The 20,888-nt window shown below is 34.5% G+C and overlaps 1 protein-coding gene across 4 annotated transcripts in view; it reads right to left on the bottom strand.

Moving 5' to 3' along the window:
- The window catches only part of SOX5 (SRY (sex determining region Y)-box 5), a 1,042,185-nt gene that overhangs the window by 127,030 nt on the left and 894,267 nt on the right, over window positions 1–20,888 (bottom strand). For all 4 annotated transcript variants that reach the window (XM_011961452.1, XM_011961451.1, XM_011961450.1 and 1 more), the window contains one exon: window positions 5,851–5,971. In XM_011961452.1, coding sequence (XP_011816842.1) covers window positions 5,851–5,971 — 121 coding nt within the window. The remainder of the gene's footprint in view (window positions 1–5,850; window positions 5,972–20,888) is intronic.

The raw sequence follows: 20,888 nt of genomic DNA, 5'->3' as shown, positions 1-20,888 counted from the left end.
AGATCACACCACTGCACTCCAGCCTGTGTGACAGAGTGAGACTGTCTCCAAAAATAAAAAAATAAAGAAAAAGTTTAAAGCTTGGTGATTATAATAAAAACAGGTAAGGCTAAGGTTATATTAAACCAAACAAATGTTTTCATCAGCACTCTGCTACTTTTCTGTAAACAGTTCTTTTCCTCAGTCAGAGGAAGCCTCATTCATGTATGTCAGAGTGAGTTTGATCCTAACTCAAAGACAGTGAGTGATGAAATGTCATCAAATGCCAGGTGTGATTTTAAAATCCTTTTTTCTTTCCAAAACAGCATCAGTATTTTGCTCGTACTATATTATCTCAGTCTTTATCACTTATAAATAACATAACAAGACAGGCACAATGTTAGGCACCAATTCTTAGATAATTTCATTTGATCATTGCAACAATTCAGTAAAATGGATCTTATTACATTATTGTGTAGATGTAATAACTGAAGCTTTGTAACTTGGATTAGGACAATCAGAGCATCAGAATAAGGCAAAATCTCATCCCAAGTCCAGGCTCTTTCCTTCAAAGTACCTCTCTATTTGTAGTGGCCTATTTGAGATTGCATTAATTAAATCAAAACAAATAAACCAAATATTGAATGCTTGAAATCATATTGACAAAGGAATCAATTGCTATAGACAAGTAATTGAGTATCTTCATAATACTGTACATAGCATTGTTAAGTGGAAAATAAATTTTATTATAATATTCTGTTCTGTGGTTGGCAGTATAACAGGTGAACGACAATAACTTCCAGGTTAACAAAAAAAATCACAGTAATTTTTAAAACAAATATATTCTAGGACAAAAGTTTCCAAACTTTCTACAATTAAGGCACCATTGATGGTTCAATAATTGTTTCATGGGACTCTTAAAAACAAAGGAAATGTCCAACCACTCAATTTTATTTAGTAAAGTCCAAACAACTTATCTATGAGAGTTCACACAGTGTCCAATAGATGCCTCTGTATTTTCTCTAAAATTTTAAAATATCCTGTTTCCCTATGAATTAGCTATAGCACCCTGGGAACCTTCACACACAGTTTGAGAACCATGGCACTAGACACACGTCCAAATGTTCTTGGTAAATATTCTCTATCGGTAGCTATATTTCATATTCAGTTCAATACTTTGAGCCACTCTTTTACTATCAATCCAGCTCTTTTATAATTGTTGGTTTTATACTGTATAGAAAATGGGTTATTTTATTGGATTTTGCCATTCATGCAGATAAAAATTTCCACATAAAATATCTTCCAGTTAAAATTTCTTTTTTTTTTTGGAGACGGAGTTTTGCTCTGTCACCCGGGCTGGAGTGCAGTGGCCGGATCTCAGCTCACTGCAAGCTCCGCCTCCCAGGTTTACGCCATTCTCCTGCCTCAGCCTCCCAAGTAGCTGCGACTACAGGCGCCCGCCACCTCGCCCGGCTAGTTTTTTGTATTTTTTTAGTAGAGACGGGGTTTCATGGTCTCGATCTCCTGACCTTGTGATCCGCCCGTCTCGGCCTCCCAAAGTGCTGGGATTACAGGCTTGAGCTACCGCGCCCGGCCCCCAGTTAAAATTTCTAAAGCATCTAACGGTTACAATTATAGGACTGCAGTCTTTAGTAATAAGATAATCATCGATACCTCTAATTTCTACCTCTAAAATATGTACTCTGAAGAAATAGAAGTGATCCTGAACACGGGGTTCAAAGAAGCCATGTGCTGCAGAAAGAGGCCTGGAGTGAGAGTGAGAGAAAGTGTTTTTGACTAACCTTATATCCATCAACCACCTTATCTCAAAAGTCTCTCCCAAGTATAAAATGTTAGGCTGACACCAACACAAACATTCAAAAATTATTTTCTTTTAAAGTTGATTTTTCTGTAAAGTAGAATTTGCTCTAGGATGAGCAAAAGCAGTATCTTTCCAAGAACATAAAACTGTTCTACAGGCACCAAAGGTATTTATATTTTATTTCAAAAATATGTGTCTGACACAAGCTTCACAGCTCACATGTTAAAGTCTTTGATAAATAGTTTAGGATACTACTCAGACTTTCCAGCAGGGGCAAATGGACTGTGTTCTTGGACTCTTCAACCATCCACTGTGTACTTGTGTGTACTTGAGCCAATTCATTTGTACACTCAGTTATTTCACTAATTTAGAATTGAAACTTTAGTTACGTAGTTGTTCAAACTTAAAGGGCTGTAATAATTATTTTCTGATTAAAATGAGCAAGTACGCACAAATATAATTTACATTTGAGATTTTAAATTATCTCTTATACGGTCTGGGGTGTGTTTATGTATAACTAAGTTGACAGTTTTAATAGAACTGAGAAGTTCAAAATACAGATTATTCAACTAATTTTTTTCTTTCCCTGAATGAACTGGTCTCTGAATGAAGCTGTCTGATTAAACCAGTGTTTTCATGTAATTATTTTCAAGTTCTCTATTTTATGCACACACATTTTTTATATATATATATATAAAATGTGTTATATGCGTATATATAAAATGTATGATATATATAAATGTATATATATAAATATATAGTGAGAGAGAGCGAGAGAGAAAGGATTTGATTCAAGAATACACATCATTTTTATGCCCTCAGAAGTTTTCAAGTATTTTTAGGATTTTAATAAGTAAGGAAAGCAATAGCTAGATATGGATCCATGAAGTGGTTTCATGCTTAATTTCATTAATACCAAATGCCCAAACAGAATCCGAGATGCTGCTAATACTACATGAACATCTGTGAACTGATCCACATACTCATGGAAAATAATGGACAGCAATATTCTTTAGAGTTTGTTTTCTGTCTGTCTAGTCAATTTTCTCTGATGTGCCTGGCTGTGCTGCTAATTTACTCTCATATTGCTTAAATGATATACATTCTAGCACTCAAGAAAGGCTCAGGAACCACATTTTGTGGGTTTCCAATCCACACCATATTTCAGCTATTATGTATTTCTTAAAGAAAAAAAATCTTTATGTCCAACTAAAAGCTTTTATTTCAGAAACAAGAGATGCTAACTCAGTTTACAAGGATTAGGTTCCTTAAACTGTGTGTGTATTTTTTTTTTCCTGTCGAGTATATTTAAAGTTTCTAGTTTAGTTCCAGAGATTTAAAACTTATTTTATGTATTTTATGAAGACATCTAGTCTAAACAGAAACATACTGATGTATGATGTATGTTCGATAAATGGATTGATGAAAAGTATCTGGATTTTTGATAGCAACAAATAGTGTATCTTTCATATTTGCTTGAAATTGAAAGCAAGATGGGTTGGTCAGTCTCTTTTATTGAAGACTATGTAATAAATGGAAATAATTGGCAACTGGAAAAGTCATAAATGGTTGACAACTATAAGGGGAATAAATCAGGAAGTCCCACTGAAGAGCAGAAACAGCACAATTTCTTCTCTTACTTCTATTCCTTTCCTGAAATGTGACTAGGGAGGACGTCGTCTGGACTACTTTTCACTTCCAACCAGTTCTTCATTCAAACTGACTCAAAATGCCAGGGGTCAACAAGGGTGGCACTTCCTTTTGCTACTGGCTTCTGCTTAGTTCTAGAGTTTGGTGTGATCCCAGTTTCAAGCTTGCCAGCAGCTGTAAAGGCTTTTTCCTATTTTATTTCCAAGGTTACAAAAGAAGTGGTATCATTTATAACTGTAAGCATTAAAAGTATGAATATCAAATGGTTAATATACCAACTATTTTGGAAATGGAAAAAATTCCCCATGCCACATTACATTAACACTCAACAAATTTAGTATGCCAACTCTGTCAAATGAGAGTGAGGTGGAGGTGTTCCTGACCTTTTCCAGGCCTACAGTTTTGCTATTGTTCATACTAAATGTGGTTTTCTCTTCAGCACAATATTTGCTAATGGGACTTACTTTTGCAGTTTCTTTAAAAGACTTTTTTGTTTTATTGAAAATATAACTAATCTATATGTATATATTACAGGTGCAAAGGCAACTCATGATTTTAGAAAGCGTCGTCTTTTTTCTTTTCTTTTCGTTTCTTTTTTTTTACTAAAAACACATGTATGGCATGTGTTTAATGCGAACAGTAATTCCTTAAGAAAACAGAAACAAAACAAAAAATCTTTCATGATTTAAAAATGAGAACTAAAAAAATCAGAACTTAGTGTAGCAATAAAAATGAAAATTCTATTCATAGAATTTAAATTATTTTTAGAATTTAAAATATTTAGAATGAACATAGTATTTAATTACAAAAAAAATGTTGGTGTATCTGGATGAATTGATAACCTACAAAGGTAGGATGATATGAAAAGTAATACTAGATGAATAAATGAAGGGTCCAGAGTGAGAATTCCGTTTTAAAACACAGGAAACCAAAGTAAAGAGAAAGATTTCCAAAAGCAGTATGAAAATCTCAAAGAGCAAAGCATCACACATATGTGAATTTTTATAGTCTTGAATGCAGACCACTTTTATATCAACTACAGAGTTGCAATCTTCTAATCTCAAATGGCTTTGCATATTTAAGAAATTACAACCCATTTCTTCTATATGATATAGAGAAAGATTTAAAGACGAGAAATAAATGTTGAAATCCCCAATGTGAGAATTTAAAACATCACCTAATAGAAAATGTAGAACTGATTTCTAGTAATGTTAGAGTTTCTCAAATTAATTAAATACTAAAGCATAACAAGATGTTAATGACACTATATATATATATATATATATATATATATGCCAAAATGCACTGGAATTTAAAAACAATATTCTATGTAATTATATAAAATAATGTTTCACTAATTTTTTCAGTGGTGTTCACTTCTATCAATGAAAATATTTCAATCAACTTGCTTTTACTATTTTCCTTCTGACCATGGTAAAGATGTTCTGGAAGATATCTAGCTTAGCAATCTAGCCCCTCTTTAGAATGTGTTCTTATTTTTATCTTACAGAATACAGTTGGCATTTTGACTATAACTTTTTCAAATGATGAATTTTTTCCTAAGACTAACAATGTGCAATTTATATTTGGGTAAGAAAGAGAAAAAGGCATGACATCACAGGCATCCAAAGTTAATAAGCAATATAAACAGTTATTCTAGTATATCACTTAGCTCAAAAAAGTCCTCTATATTGCTTATGTATTCATTCATTAATTCATTCAAAAATGTTGAATGTTGTACTAAAAGTTGAGATATAACAATGAGTAAGACAGAATCAGCAACTGCCTTCAGAAAGTTTACAATTAAAGTGAAAAAGAAAAGATACAGAATCCAAAGGAAGCAGGAGAGAGGGACCTAACTTAGATCAAGTCAGGCAAGTGCTCCCTAACCTGAGCTAGAAGCGCTTCACAATATGAAGGAGAGTGAATACTGATGATGCGAGTCCAGAGTCAAGAAAAAGAATGGTGCGGTCTAAGAACTCAAAAGACTTGTGAGAATTTAGGCTGTAAATATTTGGAGGAGACAAATAACAGAAGGCCAACTCATTCACATTAGGAAATTTGGGTTTATCTCACTGTTAAAAAAGTGGTAAAAAGCATATTCCTATGTCATCGGTGCAAAAAATTAAATGAATCCACAAATTACATTCATACATTAACAATACACTGTAAATAGAAGTTACGAAATTGAGTTATACAGAATATTGGCTTCAGAAGCACAGACTTAATCTAAGCCCTTTTAAATACTAACACACTTCTCCACACATCTGTGTGTTTCCTCTTTAAAATAAAAATGCTATATAGGTGATCTCATTTCTTGGTGTGGCAGTAATATTAAATTGCCTAATTTAAAGCTTTGCCCTCCACCCACTCCCAGATGAAAAATCAACAGTACTTACTACATCCAGCCTTATAGCTGAAGCCTGGAGGGAGGAGGAATCCTTGCTGGGCAGCTGCAGCCAGTGTCCGTTGATCAGGAGGGAATACGGGAATCATTAATGGCGGCAGCTGACCTTGAACCTGCTGAACGTGATAGAGCGAATCAAAGAGAAGAAGTTTCGATGCTCCATGCTTCTTCCCACCCTCCTTATTTCATGATAAAAGAAAATCATTTATTCAATTTAAAAGACTGACACAGAAGCTTGCTGGGATACTGGCCTTGAGGATATGCTTTGGGACTACCTTAAACAGCAGAACTAGTAAATCCTAGAGCTGAAAGGTATTACTAAGTCGACTCTCTAACACGATGAATAATTTCCCTACATGATATCCTTGGCAGTGATGAAAATATCACTACTTTGCATGATAAGCCTTTTTCTTATTGCACTAATGAAATGGCTCAAAAATTACCCCACAGAATGAACTGAAATCGCCCTCTGCAAATCCTACTTGTTGGGACTAATTCTACTGTCTAAAACAAAACTAAACCTGTATCATTTTATATGTAAATAGCTCTTCATTATTTGAGGACAAATTCTCAAGTTCACACATAATATTGAATTTTTAAATTCTTGAATACAGTAATCGACCTGGAAGAAAGATTACAGAATAGCTAAAACTTTAATCTTTTTTTTTTTTTTTTTAAATAGAAGAGGTAAGTAATGCCTAAAGATAACTGACTTGCCACAGAATTACTTAGACCTGGGTCTCGAATTCAGTCTCTTGAATCCTGCTACAGATTCTCTGTACAATATTTTTGCCTGTATCTATCCCTTTGGAAGCAATTGAACCACTCCTCAGACCACAGGGTCTCTGTTTTGGTTGTCATCTTTGGAATACACTCTAATTTGCTGGTCCCACTCTCAGAGTATGGGGCTACACTGGTTAATAAATAATCCAGCACAATAGAATCACTATCTTCTTTGAACTGAATAGGAATTTTTAGAAATATAACCTAATGTAACCATTTCTGCAGCCTTGTCACATTATTAGAGATTTGTCATTAACTAAAATAGTTTTATTTGAATAAATATTTAAGCAAGATCTCCCTGGTGAAAATGATTATTGGTTAGTGTTTACTGATGGATGGATATATGGATGGTAATTTGTGATCATGTTTAAAATTACATTTCTGACGATTTATTCTCCTTCACTAGTCTTCCCACACAGTGAACAGTTATTTGTAAAATATTTAATAAAATATCTACTATGTGCAAGAAACTGAGGTAGGCAGTAGAGATGCAATAGTGAACAAGAAAACCAAAATCCACATCTATGAAGCCTTGATTATAGTAGGGATGATGGCGGTGAAAAAAGTAAAAGAAACAAACACACAAAGATAATTACATATCAATTCAGTCACTCATCCTAACAGCACCTCTGAATTGTCTTTCAGATCTGTTTTCTTGTTTTCCCAGTCACATAACACATTCCTAGGGTTCTTACGATTCTTACAGTTCTCATCATTTCTCACTTTAAAAGCCCACCTTCAATTTCTCCTTTATTTAATCTTCCACAGTAAACCTCTGAGCTATTTCTGAGATTTTGGTTGGTGAGTGTGGGGGGCAACAAGTACTGAGAGAGGGAGAAGGGGAGGAGAAGAAGGGTGAAAGAGAAGGCAATGTGTGTGTGGTGGTGGGGGTGGCATACAGAGGGAGAGAGAAGAGCAATGTGTGAATGGTAGATCTGTTTTCAGCAATGACACCAAATTACAAAGCATTATATAGGGAAAGTTTTATTGGTTATATTGTTAATTGGTTATTATTTGTATATAAAGCATTCTTGTTATGGTGGTTTTTATCTAGATAATTTATACCTTAATAGTTTATAATATTCTTTCAGATAAAATTTTTGGTATTTTAAGGAATAAGTTGCAATGAATTCTGGAGCTTTTATGAAATCTGTGCATTCTAAACTTCAGTCTTTTATAGATTAAATTATTAAAATGCAATTTGTTTTAGTATTATAATTTGTTTTAGTGTCTAAATTTTTCAAGATCCACTGTAAAGAGTGACATCGAAATTTAAAGCTGAGAAAGACCCTAGAGATTATTAGCAACAACATAATCATCATGCTGATGAGGAATTAAGACCTAGCTTGGCCAAATAAATTGTTCAAGATCGCATATTTAGCTAAAACCAGCCTTACACTGGAACTGCATCTCCTGACTCAATCCAGTGAGGGGAAGTAGGAGATAGAGGAATTACAAGGTGGAAATAAAGGAACTAAATGAAAAATAAACCTAATTTCCCAGTCCCAGTGATGGGTTTTTATTAGACCATCATAGAACAGACTGTAGAGAACTGTACAGGAAATAATAAGAATACAGTAAACAGTAAAATGAATGTAATCCAAAATGTGTAGCTAATCTATGTGAGTGACTAAAAACACATATCAAAATATCATTAATCCTGATTATTTGTGGATTCTGTATTCACAAATTTGCCTATTGGCTGAAATTTACTCATACCCAATTTTAATAATGCCACTTTCCTGGTCATTTGCAGACATGCACAAAGCAGGTAACAATTTTGTTGATAATTTTTTGTTTAAAAAGCTCCCAAGAATAATGCTTAAGTGCTGTCTAGTGTTTATGAGGCAAGAGGGCTCTGGTGTGACTTATGGAGAAGACTATGTGTTAGATAAGCTTTGCTCAGGCATGAGTTATCCTGCTGTTGGCTGTGAATTCAATGTTAATGAATCAATAATAAATATTAAAAAAGGTATTTTTAAATAACAACACACACAAACAAAGTTATGTATTGATTAGCTGATGCAAAGGTTGTGACCAGAAGCTCCCAAGAACCTATCTATACTTCCTTTAGGAGCAATTATTCAGCATTCACTAATTCAGTGTTCACAGCAACTTTATAGACCATAACACATATAAATACTGAGCAGTGACTGTATTATTCCTATATCTTGATGGATTTTCGTTGCACTGCTGTGGAAATTTAGCCAACATTTGGGAGAAAAGGACACACAATATCAAAACAATATGTCTTTTGGGTAGATTCTAAAACTAACTTGGTATAGGGTTAGTAATTCATTCTATATATTTTCTAGTTTTGAATATTTCCAAATCCTAATCACTGTTAATTTCTTTTTTCTTACCGAATGTATGAAATTTCCTTTAAATCACTAATTAAAGTTGAAAATGTGTGATACTTTTGTCGTAAATTTTAAAAGATGGGGTCATGTCATTCGCAGGTTAAATAATTCATAATACACATAAGAGGCTACTTCCTATATTTTGAAAACTTTTTAAAAATCCTGTCTTAATGCTTTTTGTGTCTACCTCAAGATACTACATAGTCTCTAAAATGTTATGAATCCAATACAAATCAATTATATTGTTCCATTTATGAATAACAAGTAAATGCCTATCAATTACTCATAGTTAAATATTTTATATTTTATGTAAATGTTCTATTGTTGAAACATTCAATGGCTTCAAGAAATTAACATATTAAGTAGATTCTTAAGATTATTTAATCTGAATTTCATTATGTCCCTATTTATTTATTCAATCAACATTTGCTAAGTAGAATATGCAGTTGGTGGTAACTAGGGATTAAAAGATGAATTCACATACGTGGATGCTCTCTAGGAGCTCTGAATCTGGTGGGGCAAATAGACAGATAGTTATAATGCACTCCTGTTAACCCAATAATACAGACTTGTATAGGATACTATGGCAGTACAGAAGAGAGGCTCCTAACACAGCCAGGAGAAGTCACTAAAGGCCCTGTGAAAGCAGGTGCGGCAGGTATAGGGCCTGAAGAGGTAAGGAGCAGAGACAGAGACATAAGAAAAGGAACAGGGGCAAGAAAAAAACATCATGTGAGGGAGACACTACAGCAGTTAGGAATGGCAAAAAATATAAAGAAAACAGTGGTGAGAGGTCTGCCTGAATCAGTATACGCATTAGGGCAAGAAACTACAAATTTCCCCTGTAGGCTCTGAGGAATTATGGAGGGATTAAATTAGGGTCAGTAGAATACTCTGGTGGACATGGAAAAGAGATTGGAGAGGCCCGTAGAGACCGAGTGGGAAGTTAATAAAAGGGAACAGATTATGAGGGCTTGATCAGTAGAACAGTGATGGATGAGGAGAAAAAGAAAAAGAAATACTTAAGGAAAAAAAATGGCAGTACTCATAGACGAAAAAATGACAAAATCAAAGATAATGTTTACTTGATGTCACTCTACTTAGAGTGTCATCGAACAACTAAAAACTCAGAGTAGTAGTGATAATTTTCATGCAAAAATGATGGCTACGGGTTTGGATATGATGTGGCTGAGGTGGCTGAATGATGTTGCATTGGAGTTATTTTTCCAGCAGATGGACACTCCAGTCTGAAGCTGAGGGAGGAGATCTTCAGAGGCCACAGTGTGAGGAGTCATAAGTAAATGAGAATAAACTAGACAATCTAGAAAAGATCTGAAGGAAAAAGGGGAACAGCTTAACATCATCTGGGTTCCAACAACAGTTCAACAAAAGGTGGAGAAAAGGAGCCTATCGGCAGATAAAACTAGTTAGACAAAAATTTTAAAAATCATGAAGAGTATGGTATAACAAAAGCCAAGGGCTTTGGGAGGCCGAGATGGGCGGATCACGAGGTCAGGAGATCGAGACCATCCTGGCTAACACGGTGAAACCTCGTCTCTACTAAAAAAAAATACAAAAACTAGCCGGGCGAGGTGGCGGGAGCCTGCAGTCCCAGCTACTCGGGAGGCTGAGGCAGGAGAATGGCGTGAACCCAGGGGGCGGAGCTTGCAGTGAGCTGAGATCCGGCCACTGCACTCCAGCCTGGGCGACAGAGCGAGACTCCGTCTCAAAAACAAAACAAAACAAAACAAAAGCCAACGGAATCTCAAGATTGAGGGAGTAAACTAATTGTGAAAAACAAAACTAAACAAAAAGCAGAAAGTATTTGAGAGACAAAAATAACATCTCTGGGAATGATCAGAAGATGAATTTATAATAATAATACCACTTCCATTAGAATGGAGGGTAGAAATCATATAGTAAAAGGTTGAGCACTGAATGACAGGCAATGAAAAGGAGAAAGCAAATGTAGACTATTCAGAGAAAGTTGATGAGAGGTGAGGAGAGACATTGATAGTAGCTGTAGAAAGATGTAAAGTGAAGCAAAGACTTTTTTTTTTTTTCAGGTAGCAGGGTTCTGAGCACATTTATTGGCTGAAAGGGGTGAATAGAAATGGAGAGTTTTAAACGTAGGAAAGAGAGAAACTAACCAAAATTCCAGAGGAGGCTAGAAGACATGGCAGAGGTGGAGGGATCAGTTTAGAATAAGAGTAGCATCTCATCCTCTGGGCCCTGAGGAATGGAGCTATATAATGGATGAAGGCAGATGTGCTTTATGGATAGGGAAAGGGGAAGGTAAGGAAAATCAGGCCTGGCAGAAGAAATTTTCTCAATGATAAGGCCAGGTCATATGCAGAAAATTAGAGAGATTGGGAGTGAGGAAGAAAACTGGAACAAGGTTCCAGGAAGTTCTCGATGATCATTGTGAGAAATGAAAGAGAAAGCAAACCACAGAAATTAAAGAGTGACAGAGGATGCCAAGACCTTAGGTGAGACCACATGAATTGGTCTCCGTTTTCTGTGATTTTTCTCAAAACGTGCCTAGTAACCGTGATTGAGGATCAGAGAAGATGAACTCCAGCATTCAAGGGAAGGGAAGTGGACTGGAGGACTTTAGCAAAGGCAGGTTTTGAGGAAATAAAAATTGCTTTTGATCAACAATAGGCTTTGGGTTTAAAAACAGGGTGTGAGGCCTGGAAGGCATCACCAGACTGGGAAAAATACAGGAATCAAAGAACTGGAAGAACTCCATGATCTTAAGGAACAGGTCTTATGTGAGTTTGTATGAAAGCTCAAACAGCACAAACTTATGGTAGGATATTTGTTTAAATCACACACACAAATGTTAAAATGAAAGGCAGCTCTATGGTTTATGTCAGCACAATTACAAATAAACTGTAATATCTAAAACTTTTTCAAATGTTCCTCAAGAGTTTAGTCCGATGAGTGCTATAGTGTTCAAATACACACCATCCTTAGGGATCAGTTCACCTACAACTGAAATTCAGTCACCTCCAGTGGGGAGCATAGCAGCTATTTAGAAGCACACAGCAACAATACACAGCAGTTTCTGAGCAAATGAAGAATATAATATCCAAATGAGATTACAAGAGGGGTTTAGGTAGGCAGAATATAATTACCCAAACTGGAGTAACTAGGATAACAAAGCTAACTTTCCACCATTAGCAAGAAGAGACATGGGATCTTCAATGACCCCTAATAGTCTGATTTTTCATTTCATATAAAAGAAAGTCAATTTGTCAGTTTTTCCTACTCAATGCAATGGTCTTTAGGAAAAATTAAAAATAAAGGAGTCAATTTATCTTCCAATTAATCTACTAGGAAGACTAAAGAACATCTCATTGAGGAATACAGGCACATAAAAACATTGCTAAAATTGCAATCCCTGCCTCTCACTTCCCAACAGTCATATTGAAGTTGTATCACCTCTAATTTCATTTGATTCAAGACAAAGACAAAGTAGCCATATTCTTTTAGAACAAAAATGAACAGCCATGTGGATTTTTTACATAGTACTCTTCTTCGGCAAAAAGCCACAGAACTTTTTTTAAAAATCGTTTCCAAGGATGAAAGTGACTTTGCCAAGCAAAGTGGCTTCAAAACAGGCCTCAAAAATACTAATAGAAAGACAGATGGTTCTACTAAGAGCTTGGCTGCCAAAGTGGAAAAAAAAGTAAAAAACAAAAAAAAAAAAGGAGTGATGCTATTGAAGCTGACTGCAAAGTTATCTGATGACTACAAATACTTTTGTCCCATTGCAAGTGCTAACTCTGCCTCCAGGGCTGATATAGCCAAAATACTAACTTCCCCACATCCAATCCCCCTGTATTCCTACCCCTCCTAAATGAAACCTGTCAGTGCCAAGCCCCACAAAACAGCACAAGCATGCACTTGATTCTGACTGACTGCTCTGCAGAAGCAAAATATTGCATTGAAGAACTCCTATTTAGGAATAGACCCACAAGGAAAATTGCTTTTCTTTTCAAAACTGCCTGTCACATTTTCTTTTTCTAATTCCCCTCTTCCTCCTCCTTCCTGTCACCAAAGAGCCCCTGGGCCCTATGAGTTTATATGATACAAACTCAATTTGTATAAAGAAGGCAAGAAGCAGCACCACAGAGAGGTGAAGATAGTTTGCAAGGATAGAGAAATAATCCAGTCAAGACACAGTGCAATTTTCTTTCCAAACTACTACTACAATAATACCTCTACTTTATTTCCTTCAGGGCAACTGTCATTTCTTTTTAACCAGATTGCTACTAGATATAATAGAAACTGAAATATTATATGGTCACTGACTCCTTCTTTCAATGCCTCATTTCACTACTGCATTTTTACTTTTGCATGATGTGTTTATTGTTGGCAGTGTTACTAGGATACAACCACTTTCAAAGGATATAGAATTACGACCTCTGTGACTTTAACACAATACAATTTCATTCTTGATGCTATGCAGGTTTGTCTTAAAAATTCTTGTTGTCTAATAGTAAACTTTATTCTCAAACCTGAAGCTTTGTTCTTACAAAGCATTAGTTCTTACTAATGTACATTAAATTCATATCAAATTTCAAAAAATGATGACATGTATTATAAATGCAATACATGCTTCAACAAAATAGATTTGTTGACTTCTGGTATAATCTCCATATTAAAAGTTGCTAATCATAGAAACTTAAGGGTTGCAAAAACATGGTGTAAAATAAGAAAATGGTGAAAAGATATGGGAGAAACACAGCTATTTCATCTCCCAAAATTCATTTTGAGCTGAATAAATGAATTCAAATGGTAATTATTAAAATATATTAGATAATTCATGATTTAAAATTGGGTTATTATTCTAATATATAGCTATTTCTTAAAGTATTATTTTTACACAGCTGTTGCTTGATCCAATCAAAATCTTTGTCATACAATTCTACTTGTTTCCTAAAGCGTGTGTGACTATTTGTATTACCTATTGTGGTTCTTGACCACAATACAGCATGGTTCATTTGAGTATGCTTGTCTGTTAATGTGAACAGAATAAAGCTTTGCAAATACCACTAATACAATCTTATTTTATATCATGCATTACTACATTAATTGTCATTTGCAAGAAAATGAATGAGAACATAAAATATAGTGATCAACATGAAATATAATATAGTTTTCAGTTATATTTCTTAGGTATCCATGATTAGAAAACAACAAAATTCACTATTAATTCCTAATTTGTGATGTTTTACCCAATGGTTTATATTAGATTATCAGTGATTTTTTTCCCCATGTAATATAAAATTAATATAAATGTCAGTATTCTTATGTTGAATTTCAGCTCAATGTAAGTTCTTTAAAAAAAATCTCAAAAATTAACAAATGTGGGGAGGGATGAGCTGGGGTCACAGGTAATGGGTACAAGGTTTATTTTGGGAGTGATGAAAATGTTCTGGTGATGGTTGTAAACCATTGTGAATATATCAAAAAGCACTGAATTATATACTTTAAAAGAGTAAGTTTTATGGCATGTGAATTATATCTCAATTTAAAAAACTAGCCAAAGCTAGTAAAAAAAAAAAAAAAAACTTACAAAAATATATAACTCCACTAATACCTGAAGCAAGATTGAGTGTACTCTGAGATAGGCATGTTTTGGAAAAATGTTTTGCATTTTTATAAAGCACTGTCACAAACACTAGTTCATGCATACTTTATCCAGCCTCGTAGAAATCAGTAGGCCAGGTGTTATTTCCAATTTTATAAATGAGGAAAACTGATAGGAAAACAAACAGTTTTGGGGACTTACACATGATCACATAGCCACAAATTCTTTGATTATTCTTAGCACAGTATAAATCAAAATACAGTAATTTCCTGATATAAAAATCCTGATTCAGATACAGAGTACAGAAACACTAACAAAATTAATTCCCAAATATTTTCTCACCATAAAAAGGAATCTTTTTTTTTTTTTTTTGAGAGGGAGTTTCGCTATGGTCACCCAGGCTGGAGTGCATTGGCACAACCTCGGATCTCTGCAACCTCCACCTCCCAGGTTCAAGCAATTCTCCTGTCTCAGCCTCCAGAGTAGCTGGGATTACAGGCACATGCCACCACTTCTGGCTAAGTTTTGTATTTTTAGTAGAGACGGGGTTTCACCATGTTGGCCAGGCTGATTTCGAACTCTTTACCTCAGATGATCCACCTGCCTCGGCCTCCCAAAGTGCTGGGATTACAGGCATAAGCCACCACACCCGGCCAAAAAGGAATAATTTTTAAAAGCTAAAATTCTATTATGTCTTAAGAGATTTTTATACCAAGGGTGGCATTTTGGCTGATTTTAATTTTCGTCTTTATATTGTGCCTTATTTTGCTTTTTGTTTTCTGCACAAAATATTTTTCAAAATTGCTCTACATATACTACTATATAATACATATACTATTATATAATACTTTAACAATCTGAAAGTGGAGCAGAAAAATAGAGATGCAATAGAACGTCACAGTACCTGGCATAAAATAAAAGGATATTTAACATAGTAACTGCCATTTGGTGTTAATTTCTTAATACACCCTATCCTGAAGATCTTAAATTGTTAGTAGGCTTTGCCTATTTTGGTAGAAAACAGAAATTTATTTTTTGATATCTGACTGAAGAAAGATTGATCATAAAATGTTTACGTTTCACTCCAACCGGCTAACTTTCATAAAAAGTATCTGATACTCACATTTACTTCAAAGTCTCTTGAAATCATTACAAGATTACAAGAGGGGTTTAGGTAGGCAGAATATAATTACCCAAACTGGAGTAACTAGGATAACAAAGCTAACTTTCCACCATTAGCAAGAAGAGACATGGGATCTTCAATGACCCCTAATAGTCTGATTTTTCATTTCATATAAAAGAAAGTCAATTTGTCAGTTTTTCCTACTCAATGCAATGGTCTTTAGGAAAAATTAAAAATAAAGGAGTCAATTTATCTTCCAATTAATCTACTAGGAAGACTAAAGAACATCTCATTGAGGAATATAGGCACATAAAAACATTGCTAAAATTGCAATCCCTGCCTCTCACTTCCCAACAGTCATATTGAAGTTGTATCACCTCTAATTTCATTTGATTCAAGACAAAGACAAAGAAAGATTGATCATAAAATGTTAACATTTCACTCCAACCGGCTAATTTTCATAAAAAGTATCTGATACTCACATTTACTGAAGAAAGTAAATGTATCTGATACTCACATTGACCTTGACGTTGACTCGTTTCTTGCTGATATCTCCCACACCACCATGTATTCTGTGCAATGAACTATCGATGCTAACAACTTTAACATTTTTAATGTCTTGCCTATGTTGGTTTACTCTTCCTCAAAAGACCTACAATTCTTTCTGGCCAAGAGACATTTTATTCTTCTATCCATCCTCAGAGTGCAGACAGCACAGTGTAGCTGAAAACTTCACCTGACTTAGCCCAGAAATAACCCCAAGCCTACAAGGTCAACTAATTTTCAACAAAGGCACCAAGATCACATAATGTGGAAAGGATAGTCTCTTCGATAAAAGGTGCTGGGAAAGCCGGGTAACTACATGCAAAAGATTGCAATGTGACCCTAAGCCATACACCACACACAGAGAAAGTCAACTGAAAATGGATTAAATACTTAAATTTAAGACCTGAAACAATAAAACGCCTAGAGGAAAAAACACAGAAAAAAGCTTCTTGAGACTGGCCTTGGCAATGATTTTTTAAATATCACACCAAAACCTCAGGCAGCAAAAGCAAAAATAAACAAGCAGACTACTTCAAACTAAAATGTTCTGCACAGTAAAGGAAATAATCAACAAAATGAAAAGAAAGCCTATGTATTGGGAGAAAATATTTGTGAACTATGGGGTTAATGTCCAAACCAAATAAGGAACCCAACTAAAAAATTCAACAAAGGACCTGAACAGACATTTTCCCAAAGAAAACATAAAAATGGCCAATAGGTATGGTAATACCTATCAATCATCTGGGAAATGCAAATCAAAGCCACAATGAAATACCACTTCATATCTATTAGGATGGCTATTATCAAAAAGACAGGAGATAAACGTAGGCAAGAGTGTAGAGAAAAGGGAATCTGTATGTTGTTGGCAGGAATGTAAATTAGCACAGCCATTAATGCAGGGTTGGTGAAAATGGGGAGATGTAGGTCAAAGGGGACTAAATTGCAGTCATATAGGATGAACAAATCTAGAGATCTAATGTACAGCATGAGAGCCACAATTAATAAAATTATATACTGAAAATTTGCTTAAAGAGTAGATTCTAGGTGCTCTTAACACCAAAAAAAAGTAATTACGTGAGGTGATGGACATGTTAATTTACTTGACTGCAATAATCATTTCACTATGTATATGTACATCAAAATATCATGTTGTGTACCCTAAATATATACAAATAAAAAAAAGCAAATGAATAACTGAATATTTTTTATCCATGAACCCCTAAAAAAGCTACACTTTATACTCAAGAACAACTTTTTCCTCAAAACCCGGCGTTAAGTGTCGCTGTCTTTATGAAGACTATCCAAACTCTTCAAGCAAAATACATTCATTCATTGAGTGTTCACTTGGTGCCAGGTATTGTTCTAGTCTCTAGGGACATTGCAATGAATAAGGCAAGTGCTGTGAAGTAAGTGAAGATAGGGCAGAGGAAAAGGAATGCTGGGGCAGAGGCTGCAGGTTTCAATGTGGAATCCATGACACAGTGACATTTGAAGACACGGAGGAAGTCAGACAATAAACCTCTGAAATATGTAGTATAATGAATTATGTAATGCCTTGAATTATGGCACTTTTCATTTACTGGAAGAGGAGATGCAGAAAAACCTAAGTTAACAGTGTTCTTACTGTGTTCAACAATGTTGCCCTCTCCTGTCTGTCCTCCATACAACTCTCCCATTAGGTTGACATTATCTGTGTCTGTCTCCATGGCTAAGCTGCCTGAAGAGTAAAGGCATAGCTAACTCATATTGGTATCCACAATACCTAGCTTAATGCCTCAAACATAATAAATGCTCATTATTTCTTAACTAAAGTGATTATTTAAAAAGATATTCACTATTATAAAAGCTTACTTTTGTTTTAGCTTTAATTTCTTCTTGTAGTTACTAGCTTATTAAAACATTCATATTATACAGTGGATCTTAGGCTTTATTCCATTTTCATTCAGGATTCATGACTTTTCCTCAAAGTAATGCCTTGAACTATGGAAAATAATTGATTCAATTTCCCTCCACCCTTTCCATTCTGCTCCTCAGATCCTAGTTTCAGCCTTGATGACGCCCACAGTTAGGTTTTGTGTGTTTCATTAGATGGAGAGAAATAAAAAACTTATGTGTCCTTAATGAAATAACCCCAAACTGCTTTTACATGTTCTTTAAGATAAAAACCAAATCTTGATTACTCATATGAAATGAATGTAAGCTTATGAGAAAATCAGAAATAATTAGAAAATAAGTTCAAGTGTGAGAGACTGTGTGCCGTTAAACACATTTAAAATTTTTGCTACCTCAGTTACCAGGAATATAAAGTAACATAACTGGAACATATAGCAATACATGAAATACAGAGCTTTAGCTGAAGACATGATCTGTATATGTGGAAAAAACCCAACAAACCTAAAGCTAAACAAAAGCTTTTTATTAAAAATTCAAATCAATAGCTGCATCCTTAAACTCTGTGCATTATTCTTATTTTGTTGCACAAGGTAAATGTGATTATCCTGCTTATATTTCCTTTGTTCAAATTTCGCAGTGAGTAATTTCTATTTTTTAGCTAGCAGGTGCTAGATTGGTGTGAATGGCTAGTGATTGGATATTTATTTGTTTGTAGCATGCAGAATATACTGAGTCAGTAATGAAAAATGTTACATTAGTGGTAAGAAACCCTTAGTGTAGCATTCCCACAAACAAAAACATCATAACATTTCAATACAGCTCCCCCAATTCAACTATATTAGGGCCAACTTAATGTCTAGTTCCATTCTTTAGGACGTGAAAGATCATGCTCTTTGAGTAATAATGGATGCAGTCTCACAGTATCTGATGGAACACAGCACTAAGATGCTGGTCTAACTATACCATAGCTAAGGACACACTAGCAGTTTGCCACTCACTAGAACACTTGTCACTGAAAATAAAACATGTGTGAAATTACCAAAAAGGCCATGGTAGATGTTTCTTGAGCTGAAAATGTGAAATATTTTTGTAATTGGACAATCCATTGAACATAGTGTCATTTATGTAATCATGAGTTTTTAAATCTTCTAGTCAAGAAGAAATATTATACAATCTACCATTGTAAATATATCCAATAATAAGGAATAGCACATTACTTGCAAAAATCTGAGCAAAGTATGGCTAATTTTACTACTTTGCTAAATTTACTTTATACTTTCCAGCACAAAGCACTGTAACCTGCCTACACATAATGACAATATTTAAATAAAGATGAATTATGTAATACCATGGGTACCTTACTAAATCTATAGACTGCTTTCTTAATTAGAAATAATTTTCCTTTGTCATCAAAATTATGGCAATTCTAATTTTATATAGACATTTTATGGGATGAAAACAGAACATAGACTGACAACATGAATTCTTTCCATCCACTTGCCCTCTACCAAAAGGACTTTGATGGGCAGTTATTAATGTTAGTACCTATTCTGTTTCCCTCAGCTTCTTTTATAACGCATTTTTTTCTGTGTTGACCTTTGCACAATTCTATCTTTACTCTTTGAAACTCACAAAAACCCTATAAGATAAATATTTTCATCACCCCTATTTTACAGATAAAGAAACTGAGGCAACCCTAAAGTCAAACAGATAGCAAGTAAAAGAGCTGGAATTCAAATCCAGGCCAGCCTACCTACAAACTAGGCTTTTAATCACTATACTTTCAATTGGGCAAAAGATAAAATACTTATAAATAAATCTTACATATAAAATAAATTATAATTATAAATTAATCTTAAATATCAAAATAAATTATAACTTATATAAAAATATTAAAAATGGCAAAAACTTTGACACAGCATGAAAATAATTATTTCAGCATGTAAATTCTTCTAAAGTATGGCTAATGGTTACAAAAAACTACTATTAAACATTAACATTAGATATCCTAGAAATCTTTTCTGCTATAATACAAGTAGATCCTGGATGCATAATAACCAATATACTTTTTTTAAATGCAGAGCCTCCAAGAAAGTTGGAGGTAGGAGAAAGCGAAATCTAGTAAATCAAAAGTAGTTTGGAAGAATAGGGTAAATGTAGATAGCACCTAGAACCTAAGATGACGCCTTGGGTCCCTCCAAACCTCACTCTCTCACACTAACCCAGGACAATCAAAGGGGATATTCCCTTGGTGAAAGATAAGTTTAAAAAGAAAATCTTGCAGTTAAGAAAGGTGAGGATACCAGGATCTTTCTACAGTGCCTTTGGTGGAATACCACTGCTGCTGCTGCTGTTGCTGCTACTGATTCTTTGACAAATATTTATTAACTGCCTATGATGTATCAGATACATTTCTAAGTACTTGAAATACTATAGTGAATAAAGCAATAAAAGCCTTGATTTCATGAAGGCTACCATCCATTGCAATAAAATGCTAATGAAAATAATGTACTACTATAAGGCAATCACACAGACTTTACCTAACTTAGATCTGGAGTTCAAACCAAAACTTCTTAATGGTCAGTAAAAACTCAATCTCCAAAATTAGAAATAAGTGTTTCCTAGTTTGTACTGCTTACTAGAAACTTGTAGAATAACTCAGTTCAGTATTTAAGCAGCATCAATTTAGATACTCCGATTCCCACAGATGAAGTTCAGCCAAA

This window comes from Colobus angolensis, unplaced genomic scaffold (assembly GCF_000951035.1).
Source record: "Colobus angolensis palliatus isolate OR3802 unplaced genomic scaffold, Cang.pa_1.0 Scaffold550, whole genome shotgun sequence".
Taxonomy (NCBI): domain Eukaryota; kingdom Metazoa; phylum Chordata; class Mammalia; order Primates; family Cercopithecidae; genus Colobus; species Colobus angolensis.
This window is presented reverse-complemented; position numbering and strand designations above follow the sequence as displayed.